This window comes from Ursus americanus, chromosome 3 (assembly GCF_024610735.1).
Source record: "Ursus americanus isolate L20-20 chromosome 3, mUrsAme1.1.p, whole genome shotgun sequence".
NCBI lineage: Eukaryota > Metazoa > Chordata > Mammalia > Carnivora > Ursidae > Ursus > Ursus americanus.
Genome location: NC_142129.1, coordinates 52,090,602 through 52,106,198, shown reverse-complemented (window position 1 = coordinate 52,106,198; position 15,597 = coordinate 52,090,602). Strand labels below are relative to the sequence as shown.

Genomic DNA, 15,597 nt, shown 5'->3' with positions numbered 1-15,597 from the left:
GTTCATTTATAACGTTTGGCCTGTGATTCATTCATCTTTTTTTTTTTCCTCAGTGTTTCCCTTTAACAATGATGTAAATACTCTTTTTTTACTTTTTTTTATTTTTTTAATTATTTAAGAAGATTTTATTTATTTGAGAGAGAGCGAGCATGAGCAGAGGGAGGGGCAGAAGGAGAGGGAGAAACCAACTCCCTGCTGAGCAGGGACCCCCACACAAGAAGAGGGGGCTCCATCCCAGGACCCTGAGATCATGGCCTGAGCCAAAGTCTGCTGCTTAACTGACTGAGCCACCCAGGTGCCCCTATATATATATATATTTTTTAAGTGAAGCATATTTACAAATTCATACTGGCTTAGAAGAAAGTTGCTACCTAAATTGGTCTTTCTCCTTCTAGAAAAAAAATATTAAAGAGTAGGAAGCCTTGACACAGTAAAAACAACCCAAAACTAGGTCACACGAATGGATTGACCATTCAACTTAATAAAGCATGTCTCCAACAGTGTTAGTTTGGCAGATCTTTTTCAGGCTTAGATCCTTGATCAAAAACTGCAAAAGTTTTTGTTGCAAATATAAGATCATTACAATGCAAACAAAATTTGAGAGTTGGATGAAAAGGTAATGAGTCTCATCTGTCTTTTGAGACTCTTAGCTGTAGCGACTAAAGCTTTAGTGATTTAGAGGGATTCTGTGATGAAAGCTTTAGCGATTTAAGAAAACTGAGTATTTAAATAATCATTACACACTACAATTGCTTTACGAAGTTCTTCATAGTCAGATAAAATGGCCAGTGGTTCAGAAGCCCTTTCCTCAGAGCGAGATAAAATTATGAAACATCCACCGGCAGCCACCTAAAATATTGCCACATCACGGATTTGGGGCATCTCTCTTCAAGTTTAAAAGAAGTTGTTGCAACTATTGTGACCTTTTCATAAAAAGGAATGTTGTATGAATGCTGAACTTGTTATTCAGTGTTCTTCTTTTGAATTCATCCAATTTTCCAAATTTGATAAATTTAATGGAATCATATTTTGCCTGTAAGTCAGTGAGATAAGTCGTATTTTTTTTTAAATACTGTATTTACCTGAAAAATCATATGGCCTTTGGAGAACATTCTGTCATCATTAGGATACCTCTACAATTAAAATACCTTATACACTGACTGTGGAAGAATGCAAAAGTTTATATTTAATATAAAATAGGAGACTGAGAAGATGCTTTGTCTCAGGTTCACTCCTGGGCTTTTTACATGTACTTTTCCTCCTGTGCAGTTCAGACCTCTTTGATGGAAGAGTTTGAAAAATTTCAGTATTTGTCATTTGTCTGTTGCATGAATTTAAAAACCCCTCTAACGAATCCTCATAGCAGGTTCCTGGCAGAAAAAAGAAAAAAAAAAAAAAAGACCACAAAGGAGGCTGGACATTTTTTTAATAGAATTAACAGAGTGTTGACAGAAAGAACGTTCAGAGGGAAGTGTAAAGGAACCCAGGAGAAGACTCCAGGCAACCAAGGATTTCCAACAGCAGGAAGCCATTACCACCTCTAGGCCCTAAGGTGTTACTTGGTCCTGTGAGTGGAGCTGTGGGAAGGGCCCGTCCCGAACCTGGAATATGGTCATGGCAGGACACAGCCTCCACCAGACCATGGCCCTGAGGCAGGGAGGATCTGCCTTGACCTCCCTCTCCTGGACTGCCTCATCTTGCTAGTGCTTTCATTGGCCAAAGTCCTTCCAGAACCCAGAGGGCAACAGAGCCTGGGTGATGAGGTCCTTACAAGTCAGACCCAGTATCTGAGGTAGAAAACAATCAGGCCCTCCCCCCCAGGCTGCATTCACTCAGAGCTTTGCCTGCAGTACAGAAACCACCTCCATCCAGGTTAAGCCAAGCAAAGCCCGTGTCACAAGGCCGCAGGGCGTCATAGCAACTGTGTTAAAAAGGCAGCCAGGCTTCAAGGAACCTGGGACCTGGAAGCCCTTAATGTCCAGAACCTGCTCCCTTTGTATGACTCTTCACCCTCAATATTGGTTGACTTCTCTGGGGAAATCAGGAATGTCTTTCTCTGCTGCGTGGCTTACCAGGAGGAAAGGGTGACGTCAGCATGAGCCTAAACGTTCCATTTCCAGCTCTCCCATCTCCTTGTTCCGATCCCAAGCCCCAGGAAAACTCACTCAGATTAGAGTATTTTGAAGTGCCCACTTCTCGTCCCTGTGACCGAGGGTATAGGGATATAGGACAGAAGCATGGTTGTCGAGATCTCACCGCCATGCATTCCACACAGGAGGCTGCTTGAACTTTGCTTGTGAGGCAGTACCAAAAATACGGAAGTGGTGATTTAAAGTGTATGTGTGTTTTTAACATGTATATGAATTTTAAGTGTATATACACTTAATACACACACAAATATATGCAAACACATACTCATCCTTTCAGAAAAGCAATGTTTCGGGGAGACTGGGTGGCTCAGTCGGTTAAGCGTCTGCCTTCGGCTCAGGTCAGGATCCCAGGGTCCTGGGATCCAGTCCCACATTGGGCTCCTTGCTCAGCAGGAAGCCTGCTTCTCCCTCTGCCTGCCGTTCCCCCTGCTTGCGCTCTCTCTTTCTGACAAATAAATAAATAAAATCTTAAAAAAATAAAAAATAACAATGCTTAATAGAAGGTAAATCATAGGAAGTATAATAGAAGCTAATGTTTGTACTTTCATATGAAGTGTTACATTTTCTTGTTATGGTGACATTACAGGATGAGTACCCGTTATCACCATTTTGCATGTAAACAATCCTATGGAAGTTTAGTGGATAATTCCTATTTCTTCTGTACTTTAGGGAGACAGAGTAGCTGAAAAATCCTGAATTACCTGGTCTTACAGCCTAGATACATCATCAGAATAGAGGAAATGGAATGCTGCCTAAATACCATTTATGGCTCGTGGGAATCTCCTGAATGTTTGTGCTGTGCCTCCTTTAGATACATCAGGATTGGAGACAAAGAATGTGAATTTAACAAGAACTTTCGCCTTATCCTTCACACAAAGCTGGCAAATCCTCACTATAAGCCGGAATTGCAAGCTCAGACAACCCTCCTCAATTTCACGGTCACAGAAGATGGTCTAGAAGCCCAGCTCCTGGCAGAGGTGGTCAGTATCGAAAGGCCAGATCTGGAGAAACTTAAGGTAAAAATTATGAAATCTGCCATCAACCCTTACTCAGTATCTGCTTTGCCCAAGTTAGAGTGCTTAGACCCAGGAGTATAAGATAGGATTCTTGCCCACCTGGGGTTTACAATCTAATTGAGAAAAACGAGCATGTATGTGAACAGTTAACAATTCAGGGGCACTCCTCTGAAAGCGGGTCGTTAGCCTTGTGCCCCCGTAGGAGATGGGCTAGCTCTAGGTGTGGTTTGATGGAGGTGACAAGGACAAGCAAGGAGACATGGGAGTCATGGAAAACAGAAGCAGAGAAGGAGGAATATGTCCTGGTAGGTTCAGTGATAATAGTCTGAGTCCACCAAGGCAAAAGAATAAAAAAGAGTATTGGAATAAGGAATAAGACTGGAAAACTCCAGGGGCTCATAGCTGGTGATGGCTAGCATTTAAAGGAAAATGTATGACTTTAAGTACAATGATTAAAAAAAAATAATTAAAATGAGGTTTGAATACAAACACACACGAGAAAAGCCCCCCAAACAACAGAGGAAGCCTGAAAATGTAGAAGGAAGTCACTGACAGGGATGAGTTGCCGCAGGGATTGTATGGCCTGCAAAACCAAAAATACTGACCATCTCGCCTTTAATGGAAAGTGTTCAACACTCCTGATCTAAACCAGTCGTTCTCGGATGGTGGTTCCTAGCACATCACCATCAGCTGGGAACCTTAAATGCAAAATCTTGGGCCACAGACCAGATCCCGCTAAATGTGACCTTCTGGGGGCAGGCCCAGCAGCCTGTGTTACCTGGCCCTGCAAGGGACTCTGAGGCATGTTCAGAGTCCACTGGAGATGGCTTTCCCTTGGATTTACCTCTGCCACCAGTCCACAAGCGGGGCAGAGACAGCCCTGGGATGGAGGCGGAGTGCGAGTGGGCACGGTGCCCTCCGGTCTCCTCGCGGCCACGCTCCCATGCGGTGGCATCGCAAGCTGCCAGCAATGAGTGGTCCACGGCCAGGGTTTAGAGGACCGCAGGCTGCTCGGTACATCACTGCCAAGTTGGACAGGGAACGTGTCCATATTCGAAACACCATATGACCATATAAGAAAATAGTCTTGTGGTAATTTATGTACACGTGTTTTTCTTTTTTCCAGAAGCTTAACAGTTCAGTTAATTTATTTGGTTTTATTTTTGATAGAGAAATTTTTCAAACATAGGAACGTTAAATAGTTCTAAGTTTCCATGCGATCATCATTTAGCTTCAGTAATTAGCAACATTTTGCCTCTCTCCCCCTATTTTTTTTTTTATCTGAAGCAAGCTTTTAAAATAAATGTTAACTTACTCTGGAGTAATTTCAGATTTATTTACAGAGAAATTGCAAGGTACTACAGAGCTCCCCTACATCACTAACCCAACCTCAGTTTCTCCTAATGTTATCCTTCCTTTTTGCAATATAAAAATAAAATTTATTTAAAATACTGTTCTGCTTTAGTAAAACATGTCCTTTCATCGTCGTTCATTAAAACATAGTAATATTTCTCCCTGTTTTTTTATAAGTTTGGGATATCATTCACATACCCTTTTTGTTGTATAATTCCGTGTTTTTAGGTCATTCACAAAGTATCAATTTTACAACATTTTCAGCAAGCACCTCTAAAAGAAAATCCATGCTTATTGGCTATTACTCTCCAGCGTCCGGGCCCACTGAGCTCCTAGCAATCATTAATCTACTTTCTATCCCTTTAGATTTGCCTGTTCTGGACATATCATATAAATGGAATCTTAAAATATCTGGCCTTTGTACCTGGCTTCTCTCACTTAGCATAATGTTTTTAAGGCGCATCCATATTGTAGCATGTATCAGTTCTTCATTTTTTAGGGCTGAATAATATTCTCTTTGAAATATTACATACCTTATTTCACTTATGCCCTCATCAGTTGATGGACATTCAGGTCGTTCCTCCTTTTTGGCTGTGACGTTCAGTGCTTCTCTGGATGTTCACTGTAAGTTGCATGGACATATATTTTTCATTTCTCTTCGGTATGTAGCTAGGAGCAGAATTGCTGGGTCATACAGTAACTCTGTGTTTAATATTTGAGGAACTGCCGGACTGTTTTCAAAGCAACTGCACCATTTTACATTTCTACCAACTGTGTAGAAAGGACCCATTTCTTCACATCCTCACCAATACTTGTCTCTCTTTTTGATAATAGCCATAGTAGTGGGTATGAAGTGGTATCTCACTATGGTTTTATTTTCTTTTCCCTCCAGACTAATGAGTTTAAGCATCTTTTTATATATTTATTGGCCTTTTATATGTCGTCTTTAGAGAAACAGCTGTTTCAAATCCTTTGCCCATTTTAAAAATTGGGTTATTTTTATTGTGTTGTAGGAGTTCTTTACATATTTTGAGTGTTATACTCTTATTGGACATATAATATTACAAATATTTTCTCCCATTCTGTGGGTTGCCTTCACTTTGTTGATGGTGTCTTCTGAAGTATAAAAACTTTTGATTATGGTGAAAGTGGATCTATCGTCTATTTTGTGAATACTGTACCTTTCTTATTTGTGGGAGCTTTATAGCCAGGCTTTGAGTTGGATTTTGTCAACCTTTCAACTTCTTCTGTACGCCGACTGTTGGCTATTCTGGATCTTAAGCCTTTCCATGTAAACTCCAGGATCAGGTTGTCAATATTTGCAAAATAACGTGCTGGAATTTTGATTGGCAGCATGTTGAATCACAGAAAGGAAGATGTGATACCTTAACAGTGCTGAGTTTTCCTGTCATGAATATGGATTCTTTCTACATTTTAAGATCTTTGATTGCTTTTATCAGAATGTGGTAGAATTCTTCGTATAAATCTTCAATATAGTTTCTTAGATTTACACCTAAGCACTTCAGTTTTTTGGTGCTAATGTAAATGTACTATAAATATCAAATTCCATTTGTTCATTGCTAGTGTATAGAAAAGCAATTGAATTTTGTATATTAACCTTGTATCTTGCAGCTTTGTTATGATCTCTTATTAGTTAGGAGTCCTTTTGTTGATTCTTCAGGAATTTCTATAAAGACAACCATGCCATATGTGAACAAAGACTCTGTATTTCTGCCTTCCCTTTCTGTGTACCTTTTATTTATGTTTCCTGTCTTGCCACATTCATTAAGACTTCCAGTACAGTGTTGAATAGAAGTGGTGAAAGGAAATATTCGTGTCGTATTTCCAGTTTTGGGGGGGAAGCATGTAGCTTTTCACCATTAAGTGGGATATTAGCTAGACGTTTCATTTTCAGATGTTCTCTATCAAGTTGAAGTTCTCCTATATTTCTAGTTTGCTGAGAGTTCTTATCATAAATGAATATTAGATTTTTCAGATGTTTTTTCTTCATCTATTGGTATATCATAAGCTTTTTCTTCAGCCTTTTGATGAGATGAATTACATTACTTGTCAATGTTGAATCAGACTTGCATACTTGGAATAAATCCTACTTAGTATGGTATATAATTATTTTCACACATGTGTTTGATTTTATTTGCTCGTATTTTGAGGATTTTTATATCTATGCTCATGAAAGATATCGGTATATAGTTTTGGGATTTTTCTGTAATGGCTTTATCTGGTTTTGATATTAAGCTAATGCTGACCTCATAAAATTGATTAGGAAGTAGTCCCTTTGCTTCTATTTTCTGGAAGAAGTTGTAGAGAATTGATAGCATTTCTTCTTTAAACCTTTGGCAAACTCATCAGCAAAATCATCTGGGCCAGTTGCTTTCTTTTTTGGAAGATTATTGTCAATTCAATTTTTTAATTAGACGTAGGCCTATTCAGATTATGTAGTTTTCCTTGTATGAGTTTTTGGTAGATGTGTCTTTCAAGGAATTGGTCTACTGCATCTAAATTATCAAATTAATGGGCATACCATTGTTCATCATAGTCTTTTATTGTCCTTTAACTCAGAATCAATAGTGATGGCCCTTCTTAAATTACTAACATTGTAATTTGTGCTTTCTCCCTTTTTTTTTTTTTTTTGTCTTGATTGGCCTAACTACAGGGTTATACATTGTATTGATTTTTGTATAGAAACGATGTTTGGTTGATGATTTTTCCGCATTGGTTTCCTGTTTTATATTTTATTGATTTCTGCTCTAATTTTTATTGTTTATTTTCATTTCCTTGCTCTTTGTTTATATTGCTCTTCTTTCACTAGTTTCTCAGGGTGAATGCTTAGATAATTAATTTTAGAATCTTCCTCCTTTTCTAATACATGTGTTCAATGCTATACATTTTCCTCCAAGCACTGCTTTTGCTACATCTCACACATTTTGTTAAGTTGTACTTTCATTTTTGTTTATTTCAATGTATTTATCATTTCTCTTGAGATTTCTTCTTGCACTGATATGTTACTTAGTAGTGTGTTGTTTAATCTCCCAATATTTAGGGATTTTTCCAGCTGTCTTTCCATTAGCAATTCCTTCTTTAATTTCATTGTGATTTGAAAGCATACTTTGTATTTCTGGGTTTTTTTTTTTAACTTTTTCAGGTGTGTTTTCTGGCCCAGACTTTGGTTTATCTTGTGACTATTCTATGTGAGCTTGAAAAAAATGCATACTCTGCTATTCATTGAGAAAGTATTCCATACATGTCAGTTACATTCAGTGATTGTCCTGTTTGGTTCAACTGTATCGTCCTGAGTCTGCCCACTGGATGTATTAACTGTAGATAGTTTTGAATTCTCCAGCCCTGTGCCTTTGTCTGCTTCTTCCAGTTTTATCCGTTTCTGCCCCCATGTATTTTGACACTCTGTTGTCAGAGACATGCTCATTATGGATTCTTAAATTTTCTTAGAGAATTGACCCCCTTGTCATTATGCAATTCGCCTTTTTGCTTCTGATAACTTTCCTTGTTTTCATCTCTGCTTTGTCTGAAATTAATATAGTTGCTTCAGCTTTCTTTTGTTTAGTGTTACATGGTATATCTTTCTCCATCCCTTTGCCTTTGAGAAAGTAGATTTCTTGTAGACAACAGACAGTTGCATCTTGGTTTTTTTTTTGTTTGTTTTGGGGGGGTTGTTTGTTTTTTGTTTGTTTTTGTATCCACTATGTCAACAGACATAGACAACAGACAGTTGCGTCTTGTAGACAACAGACAGTTGACCTGTGGATTACAGGTCATTTTTTTTGTTTGTTTTGGGGGGGTTGTTTGTTTTTTGTTTGTTTGTTTTTGTATCCACTATGTCAGTGTCTATCTTTTTAACTGATGTGTTTAGAAAATTCACAAAGAGATCATTGTTGATGCAGTTGGATTAAAATCTACCATGTTTGTCATCGTTTTTTTTTTTATTTACTGCACTCTTCCTTACTCTTTTTTTTTTCTTTTCTTTCTTTAGGCTTTCTCTGGTTTTAACTGAGCATTTCATAGGATTCTGTTGCCTGTCCTCTCTCAGCATATACGTTATACTTATTTTTAAAAACATGTAGTGGTTTCTTCAGCATTTACTATATACATTTACAAGTAACCTAAGTCCACTTTCAAGTCACATTATTATACTGCTTCCTGGGGTGTGGGTTATCTTTTAAAAGCTTTCTCATTTCCTCCTTCCGGTTTCTTATAACGTTATTGTCATTCATGAGTTATAATCACTGCATGCATTGTTGTCTGTATTACTTTGAACAGTTCTGTCAAGAGTAAGAAATTGTTACCTGTGTTTATTCTTTCTCTGACATTCTTCCTTTCTTTATGGAGATCTGAGTTTCTGACCTATATCATTTTTTCTCCTCTGTGACAAAAAATCTTAACATTTCTTATAAGACACAACTCCTGGTGACAGAATCCTTCAGTTTTTGTGTGTCTGAAAGAGTCTTTATTTTTACTTCATTTTTGGGGAGTGATTTGGTAAGATATAGAATCCTAGACTGTTGGTTTGTTTCTTCAGTATTTTAAATGGTTACTCTTTACTTGCTTGCTTGGTTTCCCAAAAGTTCTATGTCATTCTTGTCCTCTTTCTTCTATGGGTGAGGTGGGTTGTTGTTGTTGTTGTTTTTTCCTTGTAGCTTTTTCCAAGATCTTTTCTTTGTATTTGATTTTCCGCAGGTTGAATATGATATGTTTAGGTGTGTTGTTTGTTTGTTTGTTTCTTACTCTGCTTAGTATGCTGTGAGCTTCCTGGATCTGTGGTTTGGTGAATGTCATTAATTTTGGAAAATTCTTAGGCATTATTAAATCCAATGTTTCTTCTCCTTTTTCTCCTTCAGGTATTCGCATGATGTGTCTGTTAAACTTTTTGTAATTTTCCCACATTTATTGGATATTCTTTCCCTTTCTTTCCCATTCCTTTTCTCTTTCCTTTTCACTTTGAAAGGTTTCCGGCGACTTATCTTCGGGTTGACCGAGGATTCCCTTGATTGTGTGCAGCCTACTAAGGAGCCCATCAAAGTCATCCTTCATTTCCCTCATAGTGTTTCTTTCTAGCATTTCCTTTCTTAGAGTTTCCGTCTCTCTACCTAAATTGTCCATATAGTCTTGCATGTTTTCCACTTTATTAGAGCCCCTTAGCACACTAAGCATAGTTAATTTTAATTCCCAGTCTGGTAATTTCAAAACCTCTGCCATTCCTGAGTCTTGTTCTGAGCTTTGCTTTATCTCTTCAGACTGTGTTGTCTTTCAGGGTGCCTTGTACTTTTTTGTTGAAAGCTGGATATGATCTATTAGATAATTTGAAGTGAGGTAAATAGATAGTGTTAGGTTTTATGCTTATGTGGCTAGGAGTTAGGCTGCGTGTCATGTTTGCTGGAGCTGGTAAGTGGTATAGGCTTCACTTTCCTCCCAGACCCCTGTTTTTGTCTCTCTTTGTCTTTGGACTTCCTTAGAAGCTCCTTCTTAAATAGAGTCAGTACCTTGCACTCTCTGTTGTAATCCAGTGTTATCATACTGGAGTCTGTTGATGTGGTAGGATGGTAAGGTATTTTGGATGGAGGTTTTCTATAGTCCTATCATTAAATCTCAGGGTTTTCTAATAGGCCTGAGTCACTGGGGTTTGAACTTCAGGAGAGTTTATCATTTATTTTTATCTTCCCTATGTGAGAAAGGACATCTAGGGGAGGCTGAGTTACCCAGTCATCCCCCTGCTTAAGGTCAGGTAAGGCTCTGACAATATAATTTCCCTTGAGGGCAGCATTCGTTAAGAGAACAGAAAGCTCTTGCATATTTTAAATGGTTGCTTTCCTCTGGACATATTTCAAAATGGTTGTTTTCCCCCTTCCACTGCCCAATGCAAGAGCTTTTTTTTCTTCCCCCCTGATCTTTGCTGTGAGAACCTAGTAAGTGTCCTAGACGTTAATTCACAAAAGTATGAAGGGCTTCCTAAGACTGGGCCCCCAGAGGTTTTTAACCCTCAAGCTCTGCCTCCAGCAATTAGCCAGTGACTACTGTGAATGTTTGCCAGCAGTTGTGACGGTCTGTATTCACCCACCTCTCTGGTGTTGAGAGTAGCAGTTGGCCCTATGACCTCAGTTGTTTAACAGATGTAAGAAGAGTTGAGGATTCGCTTTTTTCTGTTGTGAGGATGGAAATGATGACTTCCAACTCTGTAGATATGAAGCAGAAACCAGAAGTTCCTTCCTATAGAACAGATTCTTCCTGTCGGTTCCCGATGTTAAATGATTATGACAAATATTCATTCTCTGGACCCTGGCTTGCAACCAGTTCTTAACATATTTTCTGACTTATTTAAAAAAAACTTTTTAAAGATGATGATGAGTATGTTTTTAATTTTCAGTGTGTTTTACTACATATGATTCCATGCGATCAGTGATTAAAGAGACTGCTTACAAACATGCATTGAACCACCATTTCTCACACTTTTCCTGGTTTATGTTAGTTGGTTTTGACAAAGCACCAAAATGACTTTAAGATCGAGCTGAAGTATCTGGAGGACGACCTCCTTCTGCGCCTTTCTGCAGCAGAGGGGAGCTTTCTAGATGACACCGAGCTGGTGGAGAGACTAGAGATGACAAAAGCAACCGCAGCAGAGATAGAGCGCAAGGTAAGAAGGCGCAAAGGACACCCGGAGGGCCACAGCGCTCCTTTCGAATCAAGTGGTTGGCATAAAAATGTAATCAAACTTGACAGCTTCTCTAAGAGCCCTGACTTGTTGTGGATTACAGGTCATTTAATAAACTACCCTTAAAAATGTGTAGGGCTCTGCATGGAGACGGACGTGGTGGAACCTGTGGTTGTCCTAATTCAGCAAAGATCCATTCAGTCACATGAGACTCTGTCAGGCTATTATTTTTTCTGAGTGCCCAAATCAGAAGAAAATTGGAGCCTGCTGGCTTATGTGGTCTAAAATCTAAAAAGGCTTAGCATCCAGCTCTGGCCGACTGACACCCTACGGTCCCACCACAGGCTTCCCAGTCTGTTGTGCCTTTTAGAGAAATATTTAGAGCTGACGTTTTGTTTACAGGCCTTCAGTGGGGGGAGACTGAGCCAGGGACAGTCTCCTGCTGTACCCAGATACATTATTCACCCTGGGAAACAATGATGTTTCCTGAATGCCAGTAAAAATTTTTATTGAGTAGATTTCCTCCTGAATGTCCAGCATATATGTCCCAATATGCCTTACGCATGATGTGTACTTTGGACTCACACAAGTGGCCATGAACTTTAAAATTCCATTGTTTCAGAAAGAGAGGAACCTTACTTCCTTTCTGGAATATCCTCATTACTAAGTAATCTATTAATTACCCCATTGAGGCTGTGTCACCACACATCCTATATGTTCGTCTTAATTTAAGCTAAGAAATGGAATCCCAAATTACTCTATCCTTTTAAGTAAATGAATTCTAGGTAGCTCCTAAGATGGTAAAGATTGGGGCAATTAAGTAAATTAGGTCTTAGCTTTGAAGTTAGCTTCTAATTGTCTCTTAAAATGTCTCTTCCTATCTTCTTAGTATATTGCTATGTAGGGATTCACCCCTCTGTTCTACATTTTATTTTATACACAAGTTATCTTTAAAAGCTGTAGGGACAAGCAGTAGTCCTAGATTTCAAAAAAAAAAAAAAAAAAGATATTTGAGCCTTGAGTAAAAATGAGTCTGTTGGTTGATGAGTGGTGGCGGTATTATTGTTGTTTTCATTATCTCTCTGAATGTACCCAGGGGCTAATGCATTAAGGTCAACTAAATGGAAATATATGAGCATATGGATCATGTGGTACAAAGTCAGACAGTCAGGAGAGTCTCGATATAAAGGCTTTTTAGTAAGCATGGCTATTGGATATATTATTGACCTTGGCTGCTTTTGTATACCTTGTTGACTAATAAAGTTATCGGCATTGAATTGACCCAGCAGACTTCTAAGAGCTATCCCTGAGAGGTGATATAACTGGGTTATTAAACCTGAAAAAGAGAGAGGACGCAGGGGAAGGTGACATTACTCAGAACAAATTCTGTAAAACCAAAACCAACCACGTTTGTTTCATCTGTAAGTGTAAAACAACTAGCATTATGTCCGTTCTCGCTGAAAACTCTGTTTATGAAAAAAGGGGTTTAAAGTATGAATCTAATCATTTTAGAAAAACTGAAGCACATAGATGCCATCCGTGTTATCTTTTTTAATGCAAATAATTTTTTATTTCAGATACATCCCTTCCATCAGTTGGGTAAGTATAAAGAATAGGAAGAGTAAGTTTTAAGTTATTTACGTTGTTTGATCTCACCACAGGTGATTGAAGCTAAAGAAAATGAAAGAAAAATCAATGAGGCCCGAGAATGTTACAGACCAGTGGCAGCGAGAGCATCTCTTCTTTATTTTCTTATTAATGACCTCAGAAAAATTAACCCCATCTATCAGTTCTCTTTGAAGGTAATGCTGAATAGGCTAAGAAAAAATTTAAGTTTCGTGAGTTCAACTTGTTTCTGGAGGCTTAGAATTTACTTTTAAGCAATCGGTATATCCAGTTAGGAGTCCTAAGGATCTAGTGAGAAAAAAAAAAAATCCTCATTTTCTCAGGAACTTTTATTTATAATTTTCATTAAGGCTTTAAGATAATTATGTGGCATCATAATACATTTTTGTTCTTAAACCGAGTCTTGAGTTTATTATATATAAGGAAATTCTCCTTGAGGCTCCTTTACTTTCTTCACGAAAATGTAGGTGTCTTATATAAAGATTTCTCATACTGTTTTGGTAGAGCAGGAGAAAGATTGAGAACAAATATTCATGAAGTCACTCTGTTACATACCAGACATTTTCATACTTCGGTTCATTCTTATGGCTGAAACATCTTAATATACTATTGTATCCCTGTTTTGTTGAAAAAGAAAGGAAAAGAAAGCTAACATCTTCAGATTTTAAATAAATTGCCCAAAAATTCACATTATAATGATAAAAGGCAGGATTCAACTCATGGTTGTAATCCCAAAGGCCATGCTGTTTACTTTGCATCATTGTTCCTGTAGGCAGTATTCATTCATTCTGTCACTCAGTTTTTTAACAAATAGCTTTTGAGATCAATCATCATGCCAGATGTTGTGCTGAGTGTACAATTTCAAAAAAAAAAAAAGACATGAGTGGAGATACATAGGAGTGTGTGTGTGGGTATGAAAGTGGTAAGTACAATGAGAGAGAATAATAAGGATGGGACAGACTGTTTCACTTTTAGTTCGGGGAAGACCTCTCAGAGGAAGTGACTTACAGTTGATTCCTATAGAGTTTAGCCACCTATGGAGTGTTTGGAGAAAACAAGGATGTGGGACATGAAAGAGTTTGGGATTTCAGGTCGTGAGTGAATCTATGTGGCTGGAGGGTAATTAATGAGTGAGGGAGAAGATGACAAGACAGGAGTCTGGAGAGGTGGGAAAATGTAGATCATGGGAGACCTCGTTGCCAGGTGGGGGATTTGGGGTTATAGTTTGTCTGTAAAAAGGAGCCACTGAAAGATTTGAAGCAAACAACTGATGACAGAAGACTCAAAAGTGGATAGACTTCACCTGTGGTTTGAAGCTAGAATAATCAGCCCTTGGAAATGGATTGGGTATGGACAATAATGAAAAGAGTCAGGAATAACTAGCAGGTTTCTAGTAGTATGGAGCTGGTGTGCAGAAATTCTGAGAAGCACAGAGTGGTTGCGTTTTGGAACAACCACAGTGTATAAAGAGTAATAAAATTAAATCAGTAATATCAACCCAGCGTTACCCAAATACGAAAACCAGACTAGGACATTACAAGAGAAGAAAACCACAGAGCAGACCTCTTCGTCAACACTGTTGCCAAACTACTCAAGGAAAGACTGGCAAATTGAATCCAGCCACATACAAAAAGAACAATATATTATGCCCAAGTGGAATTTATTCCAGGAATGCAAGCTGGTTAAACATTTAAAAAATAACACAAGTCTTCTTATGAATAGAAAAGAGAAAAACCATATGATCACTTCATGCAGACAAAGAATCTGACAAATTTCAACACCTGGTCAAAAAAAGAAAAACTGAGCAAACTAAGAATATAGAGTAACTTCTCAAAGTGAAAAAGGGCATCTACAAAAATCTACAGTAATATTATACTTAATGTTGAAAAATTGAATGCTTTCCCCTAAGATCAGGAACAATGTCTTCTCTCAACACTTCTATTCAGAACTGCCCTGCAGGTTATTGCCAGTGCAATAATAAAATAAAAGGCACAGACATTTAAAAAGAAGAATAAAAGTGTCGTCTTTTTTCCACAAATGACCTAATCATGTATGTAGAAAATCTTAAGAAATCTACTCAAAAAAGCCACTAGGACTTTGAAGAAGTGAGTTTTTAACAAGATGGCAGGATATAAAATCAATATACAAAATCGATTGTTTTTATATATGAGGTACAAACAATTGGAAAATAAAACTACTAACTCCTTATTATTTACAATAGCTTCCAAAATTAAAAACTCTTAGGGATAATTTTAACAAAACAAGATCCATGTGCTAAAAGCTACAAAACATTGTTGAGCTAGACCATGGAGAGGTATACCATGTTTATGGATTAGAACACTCACTATTATTAAGATGCCAGTTCTTTCCAATTGATCTATAGATTCAATTCTATCTCAGTCAAATCTCTGAAGGCTTTTTAAATAGAAGTTATCAAGGTGGTTCTAAAATTTGTGTAGCAAAGGATTTAAAATAACTGAATAATTTTGAAGAAGAACAAGAAATTTAGAAAATTTACAGTACATGATTTCAGGACTTATTATAAACCTATACTAATTGGCCTAAAGAAAAACACATAGATAACACAGAGTCCAGGGGTAGTCCCACAGATGTATGATCAATTGATTTGAGGCAGTGATACCAAGACAATGAAGATAGGATAGTTTTTACAACAAATGGTGCTGAGAAAACAGGATATCCACAAAGAAAAAAATGAAGCTTAACCATTACGTCATACTTTATACAAAATTAACTCAAAATAAGTAAGCAA

General features: G+C 37.8%; 1 protein-coding gene across 1 annotated transcript in view; it reads left to right on the top strand.

The window, feature by feature from the left end:
* The window catches only part of DNAH11 (dynein axonemal heavy chain 11), a 307,801-nt gene that overhangs the window by 248,781 nt on the left and 43,423 nt on the right, over positions 1-15,597 (top strand). Inside the window, exons 66-68 of the mRNA XM_087860989.1 lie at positions 2,962-3,166; positions 11,019-11,183; positions 12,863-13,003. Coding sequence (XP_087717115.1) covers positions 2,962-3,166; positions 11,019-11,183; positions 12,863-13,003 — 511 coding nt within the window. The remainder of the gene's footprint in view (positions 1-2,961; positions 3,167-11,018; positions 11,184-12,862; positions 13,004-15,597) is intronic.